Source organism: Tachyglossus aculeatus, chromosome 24 (assembly GCF_015852505.1).
Source record: "Tachyglossus aculeatus isolate mTacAcu1 chromosome 24, mTacAcu1.pri, whole genome shotgun sequence".
NCBI classification, from domain to species: Eukaryota; Metazoa; Chordata; class Mammalia; order Monotremata; family Tachyglossidae; genus Tachyglossus; species Tachyglossus aculeatus.
This window is the reverse complement of record NC_052089.1, coordinates 27,304,181-27,319,015: the sequence shown is the minus strand read 5'-3', so window position 1 is coordinate 27,319,015 and position 14,835 is coordinate 27,304,181. Positions and strand designations below refer to the sequence as shown.

At 48.6% G+C, this 14,835-nt stretch overlaps 1 protein-coding gene across 3 annotated transcripts in view; it reads right to left on the bottom strand.

The window, feature by feature from the left end:
* NCAM2 (neural cell adhesion molecule 2) overlaps nt 1–14,835 on the bottom strand; it is a 301,463-nt gene that overhangs the window by 93,216 nt on the left and 193,412 nt on the right. For 2 of the 3 annotated variants that reach the window (XM_038766071.1, XM_038766073.1), the window contains exons 3-5: nt 10,716–10,922; nt 8,570–8,725; nt 3,006–3,143 (exon numbers count right to left, since the gene is read on the bottom strand). In XM_038766071.1, the coding sequence (XP_038621999.1) occupies nt 3,006–3,143; nt 8,570–8,725; nt 10,716–10,922 (501 nt within the window). The remainder of the gene's footprint in view (nt 1–3,005; nt 3,144–8,569; nt 8,726–10,715; nt 10,923–14,835) is intronic. The other variant, XM_038766072.1, reaches the window with a different exon arrangement.

Below are 14,835 nucleotides of genomic sequence, written 5' to 3'. Positions count from 1 at the left end.
CTCTTTCCACTGCGCCACGTAGGTGGTGAGCCTCTCAAGGGACCAGAATCCTGACCTCTTCCCCTCTGCAGTCTCTGATTTCCTCCTGCCTTCTAATTGGATGTCCCGCCGACACCTACAACTTAACACCGCCAAAGCCAAATTCCACTTCCTCCTGCCCAATAATAATAATGGCATTTATTAAGCACTTACTATGTGCAAAGCACTGGTCTAAGAACTGGGGAGGTTACAAGGTGATCAGGTTGCCCCACAGGGGGCTCACAGTCTTAATCCCCATGTTACAGATGAGGTCACTGAGGCCCAGGGAAGTTAAGTGACTTGCCCAAAGTCACACAGCTGACAATTGGCAGAGCCAGGATTTGAACCCATGACCTCTGACTCCAAAGCTCCGGCCACGCTGCTTCTCCCCCCTTTCCTCTAGACAGAACCCCCTTCCTCCCTCTCTCAAACCCGTAACCTTGGCCTTGTCCGTGACAGTCTCCCATTCAGACCACATATTCCAACCGTCACAAAATCCTCTAGGTTCTATCTCCACAGCATTGCTAAAAATCCACCCTGCCCGCTCCATCCAAACAGCTACTGCACTGATCCAAGCATTTACCCTATCTCCCTCCTTCCTGTCTCTCTCCACTCCAGTTCTTATTGAACTCCGTTGCCCGGATCACATTTCCTAAAAAAGAAAAAAAATGTTCAGTCCACATCTCTCCACTCCTCAAAAATTTCCAGTGGTAGCCCATCCACCTACGCATCAAACAGAAGCACTTAGCCATCGGCTTTAAAGCGCTCAACCAGCTCACCTCTTCTTAACTCACCTCACTGATTTCCTAATACAACACTGCATGCTCACCTCACACCTCTAATGCTCACTCTACCTCCATCTCATTTATCTCGCCACTGACCCTATGACTACAGCTTCCCACTGAAAGCAGTCCAGATCGTGCGGAAAAGCGGTAACGTCACCAAATACAATAAACCTATGCAACTCGCATGATTCCCCAGTTTGGCCAATCTAACCATAATACCGGCAAAACTCCGGACTATGGACTCCATTAGACGACCAGTTTCCGGAGAACATGAAGAATGAACTCGACGTCCCCTACAAGTGTGAGTAATCTTGGCACGGGATAGGCGTTTGATGGATCAATCAGTCAACGGGATTTATTGAGTGCTTACTATTTGCAGAACACTTTCCTAAGCCCTTGGGAAAGTCCAATCCAACAGAATTCTCAGACAGGTCCCTGCCCATAACAAGTTGTGTTCAGTACAGAGCTGCTGCTGAGATGTCAGGGATTTCCCTAGTTATATTCTGGCGTGACTGAAACAGGTGTTGTCCCCACTGTTTTCTTTTTTTAAAATTTGTTATGGCCTTCATTAAGTGATTTCTGTTTTCCAGGCACTGTACTAAGCGGTGGTGTAGATACAAGCTTTTCAGGATGGACATAATTTCTGTCCAAGATGGGCTGGGAGGTGACCAGACCAGAGGGCCTCCCCAGTGTGGTCTAGTAGATACAGCAAGAGCCTGGGAGTCATTAAGACCTGGGTTCTAATCCTCACTTCACCATTTGTCTGCTGTGTGACCCTGGCCGAGTCGCTTCACTTCTCTGTGCCTCAGTTCCCTCACCTGCAAAATGGGGATTAAGACTGTGACCCCCACACGGGACAGAGACTGTGTCCAGCCCAATTTACTTGTAGCCACCCCAGCAGTTAGTCCAATGCCTGGTACATAATAAGCACTTAATAAAGGCCACAATTATCATCAGTGCTTAGAACGGTGCCTGGCAAATAGTAAGCACTTACCAAATACTACGATAAAAAGGGCCATGTCTGTCCCATGAGAGGCTCTTGAAGCTGCCCTGGAGCAGCAGGTTTTCCTATTATTAATAATAATGACGGTATTTGTTAAGCTCTTACTATATGTGAAGCACTGTTCTAAGCACTGGGGGAGATACAAGGTAATCAGGTTGTCTCACGTGGGGCTCACAGTCCTCATCCCCATTTTTACAGATGAGATAACTAGGGCACAGAGAAGGTAAATGACTTGCCTAAAGTCACACAGCAGACAAGCATTGGAGTCGGGATTAGAACCCATGACCTCTGACTCCAAACCCGGGCTCTTTCCACTGTGCCACACTGCTTCTTCTATTAGCCAATCAACGGTATTTATTGAGCACTTACAGCATGCAGAGTAGTGGACTAAGCGCTCGGGAGAGGACGACATACCAGGGTTGGTAGGCACGTTCCCTTCCCACACTGGGAACGGGAAGGGAAGTTTTCTGGAGGCTCCAACACCCATCGGGATTGACCAGGATGCCTGGATCAGTTTCCCTTAGGGCAGTCAGATGGACCTCTGGTCTACCTGGAGGGACCAGGGCTGTCCAAAAGGGATGCAGCCCTCCAGGAATGAGGTGGACAGGCTGATGGCCACTTAGGTCCACAGCTTCCACTTCCTCAGGGTCTGAGGGGTGGCCGTCTCCAGTACCACTGGCCGTCATTGACCACAAGTGGGTGGAAAGAGGAAACTCATTAATAATAATAATAATGATGGCATTGGTTAAACACTATGTGCCAAGCACTGTTCTAAGCACTGGGAAGGGATACAAGGTGATCACGTTGTCCCACGTGGGGCTCACAGTCTCACTCCCCATTTTACAGATGAGGTAACAGGCTCAGAGAAGTTAAATGACTTGCCCAAGGTCACACAGCAGACGTGGGGGAGCCGGGATTAGAACCCATGGCCTCTGACTCCCAAGCCTGGGCTCCTTCCGCTGAGCCACACTGCTTCTCATTAAAACCCATCCTTTCATTCATTCAATGGGATTTATTGAGTGCTTACTGTGTGCAAAGCACCGTACTAAGCATTTGGGAGAGTACAATATAACACCTATTCCTGCCCACAGCGCATGTTAATATTCATAATTATAGTGATAATGATGGTATTTGTTAACAGGATGGAAACGCCCCCAAAGATTTCGATCCAGTCTGGAAGCTTCCGATGCGCGGCTCACCGTTAACGATGACGACGATATCTCGGAAATCGATCTCTCCCCGCGCTTCCACCCGGCCTTCGCACCTGTACGTTCCCTCGTCGCTTTTGTTGACTTTGAGGATCTGGAGGTTATTGTTGGCTAACACGGCGAACCGGTCTGGAAAGGAAACAGAGGGGAGGCGAGGCGATCCGTCAGGGGAAGAGGAGTCTCCCGGGGGGTCTCCATCGTTTCCTCTTCACGCGTGCAACTTGCCTGACTTTGTCAGAGATGGCCATGGACCCCCAAATTGCAATTTCCAAGTCAAACGACATCTCGGGAGTTGAGTCTTTCCCTAGTCCACCCTGGGTAAGTGGCTGGGGGTGTTCTCTCGGTCTCCACCCTTGGGGAGTCTTGGGTTTGGGCCTGGGATTGAGGGCACCACGTTGGATGAGAGGAATGACACGCTCCATGGGGAGCCCCCGAGACAGGGACCATCTTTGGCTCCAAATGTGGGATTTGGGGGGCTGGCCCATTACGCACCCCCTCTTTCTTATGCTATTTAAGCACTTACTATGCGCAAAGCACTGGGGTAGATACAAGCTCATCAGGTTGGACAGTCCCTCTCTCACGTGGGGCTCACAATACTAATTCCCCTTTTACAGATGAGGGAACTGAGGCCCAGAAAAGTGAAGTGCTTTGCCCAAGGTCACACAGAAGACAAGTGATTCCCAGGCCCACACTCTATCTGCTAGGCCACACTGTTTCTCCTTCTCGGTGATAATAGTCAGTCATTCCGTCGTATTTACTGAGATCTTACTGTGAGCAGATCACTGTACTAAGCTCTTGGGAGAGTACAGTGTAACAATATACGGCCAGATATATGTGTGGCTAGAGGAGGCTGTCCAAGACATAATAGTAATAATAACGATGGTATTTGTTAAGTGCTTAGTAAGTTCCAAGCACTGTTCTAAGCGCCGGGGTAGATATATGTTCATCAGGTTGTCCCATGTGGGATTCACAGTCTTATCGAAGCAGCGTGGCTCCGTGGAAAGAGCATGGGCTTGGGAATCGGAGGTCATGGGTTCTAATCCCAGCTGTGACACTTTGGGCAAGTCTACTTAACTTCACTGATCCTCAGTTACCTCATCTGTAAAATGGGGATTCAGACTGTGAGCCCCACATGGAACAACCTAATCAGCTTGTATTCCCCCCAGCGCTCAGAACAGTGCTTCACACAAAGTAAACGCTTAAATGCCATCATTGTTATTATTATTACCCCCCGCCACTTTTATAGATGAGGTAACTGAGGCCCAGAGAAGTGAAATGACTTTCCCGAGGTCACACAGCTGATAAGTGGCGGAGCCGGAATTAGAACCCAAAACTTAGTTCACTTCTCTGGGCCTTAGTTACCTCATTTGAAACATGGGGATTCAATACCTGTGCTCCCTCCTACTTACGTGAGCCCCACGTGAGACAATAACGGTGTCTGACCTGAAGATCTTGGATCTTCCTGAGCCTTGGCACTGTACTAAATGCTCGACTTTCAGGGAAGCAACATGGCCAGAGGAAAGAACATGGGTTCTAATCTCAGCTCTGCCACTTGTCTGCTGTGTCACTTTGGGCAAGTCACTTCACATCTCTGGGCCTCGGTTACCTCATCTGTTGGACTGTGTCCAACCTGATGAACTTGTACCTACCCCAGTGCTTAGAAGAGTGCCTGGCGCATAGTAAGCACTTTTAACAAAAGGAAGTGACTTGCCCAAGATGACACAGCAGACAAGTGGAGAAGACTGAATTAGGAGAAGCAGCATGGCTCAGTGGAAAGAGCATGGGCTTTGGAGTCAGAGGTCATGGGTTCAAATCCTGGCTCCACCACTTGTCACCTGTGTGACTTTGGGCAAGTCACAACTTCTCTGGGCCTCAGTTACCTCATCTGCAAAATGGGGATGAAGACTGTGAGCCCCCAGTGGACAACCTGATCACCTTGTTAACCTTCCCAGCACTTAGAACAGTGCTTTGCACATAGTAAGTGCTTAATAAATGCTATAAAAAAATTAGCCTTTACTCCCAGGCCGGGCTCTTTCCACTTGGCCATGCTGCTTCCCTCAAAGTCTAACACTTAGGACAGTGCCAGGGCTTCAACAGGCATTCAACAGATGTCAACTACCCGCAAGAAGGACTTTTGGGGGGGAGGATCATCGGGGACACAAATAGGCAGTGATTCAGCCATTTCCAGAGTCTCCCACTCCTGGGTCTTCTCCGGGTCCTCAAAGCGAGTCGTAACAGGCCGATTCCTCCAGTCCAGCCAGGACATGGCAGGAGGATCAGGTGGACTGAAAACCAAGAGAAGGAGCTGGGAGAGGAGGTTTCGGCCCCTCTCCAACTGGGGAGGTAGTCCCCAACCCCCTTCATTCAAAGAGGAGAGGGGCACTAGGGGTGCCTGATCTGGGCTTCGCTGTGGGCAATCAATCATATTTATTGAGCGCTTACTGCATGTAGAGCACTGTACTAAGCACTGGGAGAGGACAATATAACAGACACATTCCCTGCCCACAACGAATTTACAATCTAAATGGGGAGATAGATAGGCATTAATATAAATAACAAATTACGGAGATGGACAAGTGCTGTGGGCCTGGGAAGGGGGATGAATAAAGGGAGCAAGTCAGAGTGACACAGAAGGGAGCCCACTGTGAGCCCACTATCGGGTAGGGACTGTCTCTATATGTTGCCAACTTGTACTTCCCAAGCGCTTAGTACAGTGCTCTGCACACAGTAAGCGCTCAATAAATACGACTGATGATGATGATGAAGGGAGCGGGAAAAGAGGAAAGGAGGACTTTGTCAGGGAAGGTCTCTTGAAGGAGATGGGCCTTCAATAAGGCTGTGAAGCCGGGGAGAGTCATCGTCCAATCTTCCAGGACGGAGGTGGGACGTGGGCGAGAAGTCGGTGGCAAGATAGACAAGATCAAGGTACAATGAGAAGGTTGGCATTAGAGATAAGTGGGTGAGCTGGGTTGTAGTAGGAGAAGTGCTTGGGTAGGGACTGTCTCTATATGTTGCCAACTTGTACTTCCCAAGCGCTTAGTACAGTGCTCTGCACACAGTAAGCGCTCAATAAATACGATTGATGATGATGAAGAGCGAGTTGAGGTAGAAGGGGGTGAGGAGAGCGAAGGCTTTAAAACCAATGGTGAAGAGTTCCTGTTGGATGCCGAAACAGAGGGCAGACACTGGAGGTTCTTGAAGTGTGCGGAAATGTGGGAGGGAACGTGTCTTCCAACCCTGCTCTATTGTCCTCTCCCAAACGCTTAGAACACTCCTGTGCACACAGTAAGTGTCCAATACATGCGACTGATTGAATGATTTGTTACTGCCAAGTGGATACCGGTAATGCACCTGATCTCTTTCCAGTTGGTGCAGTTTCATCCCTTTGAGCAAGAAAGACCCAAATATTTCTGTAGGGGGCAAAGCGGGGAAGAACCCAAAAGTGAGCCAATTATTTTGTACCTCTCCACAATGCAGGTGCAAGAAAACGCTTCTCTACTGAATCTGCTTCCTGGTGCACAATGACAAAGTGGCATAATGGAAGGAAATTATCCTTTCAATTTCAGATGTCAAATTATTCTAGATTCGGAGCTCCCTCTGAATCAAAATCATAAGACAATTTCAATGAATGCATTTTTTTTAGATCTATTACGGATAGGCATCTTTCTATAATATTCCGAAAATGTGGGTGGTCATGACTTTCACAGTCAAATATCCCAATTGCCCCAAGATGAAAGCATTCGCAACTTCCCCACAGACAGCCCGAAGGGCTGAGTTGTGATTTTGAAGGCGACAACACACCTCTTTATTTAGTTACAGTACTTGTTGAGCGCTTACTATGTGCCAAGTGCTGTTCATAGCACTGGTGTAGGTACTAGTTCATCACAGGGCTCACACTGTAGATGGGAAGGACTAGGATTTAATCCCCAGTTCACCTAGTAACGCAGGCACAGAGAGGTGCAGCAACTTGCCTAAGATCACACAGCAGGTAGGTGGCAGAACTGGGATTAGAACTCAGGTCCTCTGCGTCCCAGAACCAGGCTCTTTCCACTAGGCCACGCTGCTTCGCTACTTGTCTATGGAATGACAATCTCTGTGCTAAATGAAGATCTTGGGTTTGTGACTTTTCCCCAGATACATCAGTTCTCCAAACTTACACTACGTACGTAACCATAATTTATTTCCATTTATGTCGAGCTCCGACTCTAGACGGAATACTCCATGTGGGCAGGGAACTACCAACCCTGCTGTACGGTCCTCTCCCAAGCGCTCAGCACAGTGCTCTGCCCACAGTAAGCTCTCAATAAATACCACTGATGGATTGATTGACATCCGCTCCCTGAACTTGAAGAATGTCCAAAGTAAAATGACCCTGGCGCTTTCAGTTCAGAAACAGACACGACACAATATTGACTGGTTGATCGATTGCCCGTCCCCCACAAATGATCTCAGAAGTCACTGTGGATGCCCAGGACCACCAGTGACAGCTCTGTCCACCCCACCCCACGTACTGGAGAAGGAGCATGGCCTAGAGAAGCAGCAGCGTGGTTCAGTGGAAAGAGCCCGGGCTTTGGAGTCAGAGATCATGGGTTCAAACCCCAGCTCCGCCAATTGTCAGCTGTGTGACTTTGGGCAAGTCACTTCACTTCTCTGGGCCTCAGTACCTCATTTGTAAAATGGGGATTAAGACTGTGAGCCTCCCGTGGGCCAACCTGATCGCCTTGTAACCTCCCCAGCACTTAGACCAGTGCTTTGCACGTAGTAAGCGCTTAACAAATGCCATCATTATTATTATTATTAGTGGATGGAGCCCAGACCTGGGCATCAGAAGGAGCTGGGTTCTAATCCCGGCTCTGCCACTTGTCCGCCGGGTGACTTGGGCAACTCACTTCACTTCTCTGGGCCTCAGTTTTTTTGTTTGTTTTTTTTAAATGACATTTATTAAGCGCTTACTATGTGCAAAGCACTGTTCTAAGCGCTGGGGAGATTACAAGGTGATCAGGTTGTCCCATGGGGGGCTCACAGTCTTAATCCCCATTTTACAGATGAGGAAACTGAGGCACAGAGAAGTTAAGTGACTTGCCCAAAGTCACACAGCTGACAAGTGGCGGAGCCGGGATTTGAACCCATGACCTCTGACTCCAAAGCCCGGGCTCTTTCCACTGAGCCACGCTGCTTCTCTGCCACAAAATGGGGATTAAAACTGTGAGCCCCATGTGGGACGGCGACTGTTTTCTGCACTTAGAACCGTGCTTGGCACCTAGTACGCGCTTAATACCATTATCATTATTACTCCCAATTTGCCTGTATCCCCCCCACCCAGTGCTTAGTACAGTGCCTGGCACATAGTAAGCGCTTAAATACCACAATAATTATTACTATTGAACTGACTCTGAAAGGGCCCAATCCATCACAACGGCTCTCCCCGAGGATGCTGGAAGCTGGGCCCGTGCCTGGCATTATGACCACTTGTCCCTAGACCCTATCCATTCCCCGGAGCCGCCCGGAGGGTTCTAAGCGATTCCCGGCTTAGGATGTGGAATACAGGGAGTTACCAAAATACTGACTGTCGCCAAGAGCGGTGACTTCCTGGTTCTGGTAGAGCCAGCTGACGGCCGGGGCGGGAGAGCTGCTCACCCGGCAAACCACTTCCGCGTCCTCCCCCTGCTTGAACTCCTGAGGAGAGGCCACCTCCTGGAACGTGAGCTTTTCTGCGAAGAGAAGAGAAGATTCCGTTTGGAAAGCAACGCCGCCTACTTTTTGGGGGTTTATGGTATTTCTTAAGCGCCTATAATATGCCAGGTACTGGGGTCATCATGTTGGACACAGACCACGTCCCACTTCGGGCTCACAGCCTTCATCCCCGTTTGACAGACGAGGTCACTGAAGCAAAGAGAAGTGACTCGCCCGAAGTTACACGGCCGACAAGAAGCAGAGCTGGGATTAGAACCCAAGTCTTACATATCTATTCTATTTATTTTGTTAGTATGTTTGGTTTTGTTCTCTGTCTCCCCCTTTTAGACTGGGAGCCCACTGTTGGGTAGGGACTGTCTCTATATGTTGCCAATTTGTACTTCCCAAGCGCTTAGTACAGTGCTCTGCACATAGTAAGCGCTCAATACGATTGATAATGACTGATGATGATTCACTAAGCCATGATGCTTGTATTCCCAGTGGCACAGCACAACAACTACACTGCCTCGATGGCACCATGGCTACACAACTACCTGCTCTCCTGGAACAGGCCCACCAAACCTTCACATCCCTCATCATGTACTGTGTGCAAACCACTGTATTAGACGCTTGGGAGAGTACGATACAACACGGAAGCCATATGGCCTACTGGATACAGTTTGGGCCTGGGAGTCAGAAGGAACTGGGTTCTAATCCTGGCTCTACTACTTGCCTGCTGTGTGACCTTGGGCAAGTCACTTAGTTCAAAAGTCCTACCATATTAAGGATGTTTTCTTGAACCCTCCCGGCAGAACTCGAAGGCAGAAGAGAAAAATCACACCAACTTCAGAGACGCAGGGGGAGAAGCACTGGGGAAATGTGGAGAAGCAGTGTGGCCGAGCGGAAAGAGCCCGGGCCTGGGAGATAAAGGGCCTTGGGTTCTAATCCTGGTTCTGCCATTTGTCTGCTGGGTAACCTTGGGCAACTCACTTCACTTCTCTTTGTGTAAATTCCTTCATTTATATAATATTTTGCTTAGAGAAGCAGCATGACATAATGGATAGGAGTCAGAAGGTCATGGGTTCTAATCCCAGCTCTGCCGCTTATCTGAGGTGTGTCCTTTTGGCAAGTCCCTTTACTTCCCTAGGCCTCAGCTATCTCCTCTCTAAAATGGGGATTGAGACTGTGAGCCTTACATGGGAGAGGGACTGTGTCCAACATGATTTGCTTGTATCCACCACAGCGCTTAGTACAGTGCCTTGCACATAGTAAGCGCTTAACAGATACCATAATTTTTATTAGTTATAATGGGAATTAAGACTGTGAGCCCCATGTGTGACAAGGACTGTGTTCGACCTGATTTGTTTGTGCTACTCAGAGAAGCAGAGTGGCTTAGTGGAAAGAGCACAGGCTTGGGAGTCAGAGGTCTTGGGTTCTAATCCCAGCTCCACCACTTATCTGCTGTGTGACTTTAGACAAGTCACTTAACTTCTCTGTGTCTCGGCTACCTCATCTGTAAAATGGGGAAAAAAGTGTGAGCCCCACGTGGGACAACCTGATTACCCTGTGTCTACCCCAGTGCTTGGAACAGTGCTTAGCACCTAAGCACTTAAATACCACATTTATCATTATTATTATTACCCCAGAGCTTAAAACAGTGCTTGGCACATAGTAAGTGCTTAACAAATACCATATTTATTATTATTATTATCATCATCATCACTCCAATGCTAAGCACCATGCCTGGCACATAGTAGGCATTTAAATACCATGAAAAAAGGACAATACGATAGTAAATTGGATTCGTGAATGCTATCGCCCCAGCCTAAAGGGCACCTCCAATGGTCGGGAGGACTCAGCGTGCCCTCCCTCAATCTCCTCTTCACTACCGAGACACTTCATTCGGCCTCCGAGTTCTGTACCCCGACTACACATTACCAACTCACACCCGTTCTCCCGAGCCATCCCATCTCTTGGCAGTCAAGTGTGCAATTAAGCAGCTTTTCTGAAAAAATGAGAACAACTTACGATAAATCTCCAGGACCACCGTAGCTTCTTGAGTCTGTCCTTTAGCGTCCGTGGCCTGGCACCGATAGATGCCCGCGTCCTCTACGTTGGCGTTGTAGATGGTGAGCCGGGACCTACCGCTCTCTTTCTGCACGACTACCCGCTGCGTGGACGTTATCTTCTCTCCTTGCGGATTGAACCACTCCACGCTGTCAGGGTCCCCGATAGCTGCAAAGAGCAATGTCCGGAGAGAATTTGAAAACGGAAGATGAAATCATCGGGTGCTGACAGTGTCAGTCATTCATCCTCTTGGGCGACCCACATTTTTTAAATCCTTGGATGATTGCTCGGGCACGCTGAGAGCCAAGGAGCAGTTGGGATGAAACCAATCCTTACTTAGTGGGCCTTTAAAGGATAATGCTAGCCAACTGGGATCCAACGGGATTCTTGGGATTGGCTGCCAGATCCAATCCAACACAGACCTCTTGAACCTCTCTCCCTTACTCCTTCCTTCTCCCCCCATGGCCCATCCCTCCCCTTCTGAGGAGAGGGACCCTCCCCAACCCCATGGATGCCTCTTGGCTGCTGCAGACTTCTAAGGCTTCATCAACACCATGTTAAGGGTCATCTGTTCCCAAAGAAGCTGGGGTGGCAGAGGAGGCGTCATCTGGGGGTGGGAGTTGCCATTTTGGGAGGCCGAATGGTCCCATTTCTCAAGTTCAAGCCACCAGAAACTGTACCATCTTCAGGCAAGTCAGTGATCATATTTACCAAGCGCTGCGTGCACAACACTGTACTAAGCACTTATCAGAATACAACAATAACAGACACCTTCCCTTCCCACAATGAGTTTCAAGCCTAGAGAAGAGCTTACAGTTTAGAGACAGGGAAGGGATGCCTGCCCTATTTTTGCCCACTTTAATCACTCTTCTGAAGAGGACTGTCAGCATATTATGGGCAGGGAGCGTGTCTGCCAACTTTGCTGCATCGTACTCAAATGCTTAGTTCAGTGCTCTGCACACAATAAGCGCTCAATACGATTGATGGGTTGACTGGTCAGAAATAGTTCTGGTACAACCCAAGCATTTCCATCCTAAAGGAGACCTACAAGTCCAGATGCGGTGAAATGATTCTCCAACTTAAGGGTACAGGCTTTCCCATTCTGCCTCCCCAACAAAAAGGAACAAATTCTTCCTTTTAACGTAAAACTTTCGACTATTTAATCACACGGTAATTAGAAGGTATTGAAATGATACTTGCCACTACAAGGCAATTGCAGCCAAATCATTACAGCGTAAACATTTGTTTAGACTTTCTAATTTAGAAGCTAGGTTATTACACTCTTCAGAGTCGTTGAAATTTTCCATGCTTGCTCTCACCCTCAACTAGATGCATTCCTCCTAATTACTTGAGAAGCGATTTATTTTTGTTTCTTAAAAAAAAAAAAATCATCACACACCCCCAGTTTACCTGAGGGAGGGAGGACAAATGCTGCAACTACAACATCTGGAAAAGTCTCTTTGAAGAAAACTGGCTTCACAGATTTCGCTGGAGGTGAATATGATTGTGGAAAGTATCCAGAGCCCGACCTAAAGCTATCACCAACTTCCCTTTCCTCCTCAACCTCCCACGTCCCCGGACTCATGGAGAAGAGAAGACGACAGCACCCTTTCCTCTCTAAAATGGCAGTCGCTAATGACTCACCCAGTAATGGCAAATGGCAAGTCCCGTGAGCCCCTTGTGGAACGCAGACTGTGCCCAACCTGATAAATTTTTTACCTACCCCAGTGCTTAGAACACTGCTTGGCACATAGTAAGCGCTTAACAAATACCTTAAAAAAATAAATCTCCACACAAACATCTCTATCTTTCCCGGAGGGTTTCTGTTGGGCCGAAGCACCATGAAGCATATGTGCAGACTGCTTTGTCCTGGTCTGACGTTGGGGATGGGGGGATTGAGGGTGAGAACAACGCCCCATTTCTTCAAGACTTCCCTGTGAGATGAGGATTCTGCTTACGTGGATCAGGACCCTCCAAACTTCGGCCTGTATCATGGCAAATCTGGTTATGGGCAGGGAACGTTATCTTGAATTCTCCAAAGCGCTCAATAACAACTATTGATTGATGGACTGATCCACTCGGGTTCGACGTGCTGGAACCGCCAACCGATGCAGAATGGAGCTTTCTTCTAAAGCGATCGGCACTCCTTTACCAAGAACGGCCCACTCCGAAGGAGACCTTCCTGGATCAAAGCCGAGGAATCACGTCCAACTGATGAAGCATTTTCGTCCCGGTGCACTGTCCCCGTTTTCCAATGACCCGAATGGTCCGAACTTCCTGATTTACGACCAGGGAGCCCTGGTACGCCAGCCGACTCCTGATTTTGTTTCATTTCATTTTAATTTTGGTCCTCGTTAAGCACTTACTATATGCAAAGAACCGTTCTAAGCGCTGGGGTAGATGCGAGTTGATCAGGTGGGACACAATAATTGTGCCATGTGGGCATCAGAGTCTAAATAGGAAGGGGTAGGATTTAACCTCCATTTCACAGATGGGGTAACTGAGGCAAAGAAAAGTGAAGTGACTTGTTCAAGGGCACTCAGCCGACATGTGGCATTCCTCCGGCTCCCAGGCCCGTGCCCTTTCCACTAAGCCACGTAGCTCCTCTTCATCCCAAATGGTTTTAATCTTGTACTGTACTCTCCCAAGTGCTTAGTAAAATGCCCTGCACCTACTAAGTGCTCAATAAATACAAGTGACTTATTTAACATACGGTTCAGTCCCTAGCCGTTCCGGTGGACAGTCAGCTGACAACTTCACAGCCTGAAGCGGCCGATCCCAGCTCTACAGTCTCGGAAGTTGGCACAATCCAGGTGGCCTCGGTCCTGTTCTTTAAGTGGGTGGAGGAAGGATGGTCAAGGTTATTTTTTGATACATCACGGTTTATGATACATCATGTGTGCCCTTTGTGTGAGCAGAGACGACTGCCACGGACCTCCATCTTGAAAAGATCCCGTCAGTCGAGTGGAAGCAGTCAACCTCCTTCGTGTTTCCGGAGAGTGGGTGCGGCTGGCTCCCTGGCTGAAGCTTTGCTCTTTCGGACGTTAACGCCGAGAGAACTGTCTGCTCTGATGCAGTAAACTGGACAGAAGTAGGGAACTGGGGGATGGAGAATTATCACAGAGGGTCAAAGTCCATCTCCATCCCTGGCACGCAAAGTGATGATCCGGTCATTGACTTCTCTTCCGGGGTTGGTTTGTTTCTCTTTTCAAAAGAAGGGGACCTTTGGACATCTCATCCCATTTTCAGAGAGGTGTGTGCATGCGTAATACCAAAACGCTGTTATGGACACATTCTCAGTGCGACAACTGCCCCTCATTGAGACGACAGTGATGGATAAAGCAGTTTTTCTTTCCTCCTTATGGACAAATGGCCAGTTTATTCAATCATATTTATTGAGCGCTTACTGTGTGCAGAGCACCATAGTAAGCGCTTGGGAAGTACAAGTCGGCAACATATAGAGATGGTCCCTACCCAACAACAGGCTCATAGTCTAGAAGGGGGAGACAGACAACAAAACATGTAGACAGGGGTCAAAATTGTCAGAACAAATAGTACAGCTATGTACAGTTTAGACCTCTGCACATCAGTGAAGGAAAGGGCCCAGACCAGTCAGGACAACGAGGCAAGGAAAACCAGGGAGGCCACTAGTGTGTGTCTGTGAGCGCGTGCGTAAAACCAAAATGCTGTTTCGAATACATTCTCAGTGTAACAACTGCCTCCCGAGAGACAATGATGGATGGAGCAATTCTCCTTTCCTCCCTATGGGCAAATGGCTAGGTTAAGACTCCGTGCATTACGGTGGAATGGACCCAGATGAGTCAGGACAATGAGGCAAGATGAACCAAGGAGGAATAGGGACCCCGGCGAGGCAGCAGCAGCCCGTCTAGAGGTGGGGAAAGGTTCCTCTGGCTCAGCGGAGGTGGTCCCCGGCTCCTGGGGTGGCAGCTGAGAGGGCAGGGAATGTGTCTGGTTATTGTCATACTGTCCTCTCCCAAAAGCTCCGCACGGTTCTCTGCACACGGTAAGTGCTCAACAAATACGACAATGAATCGAAAGAAAGGGCAAACCCTCACTAGGG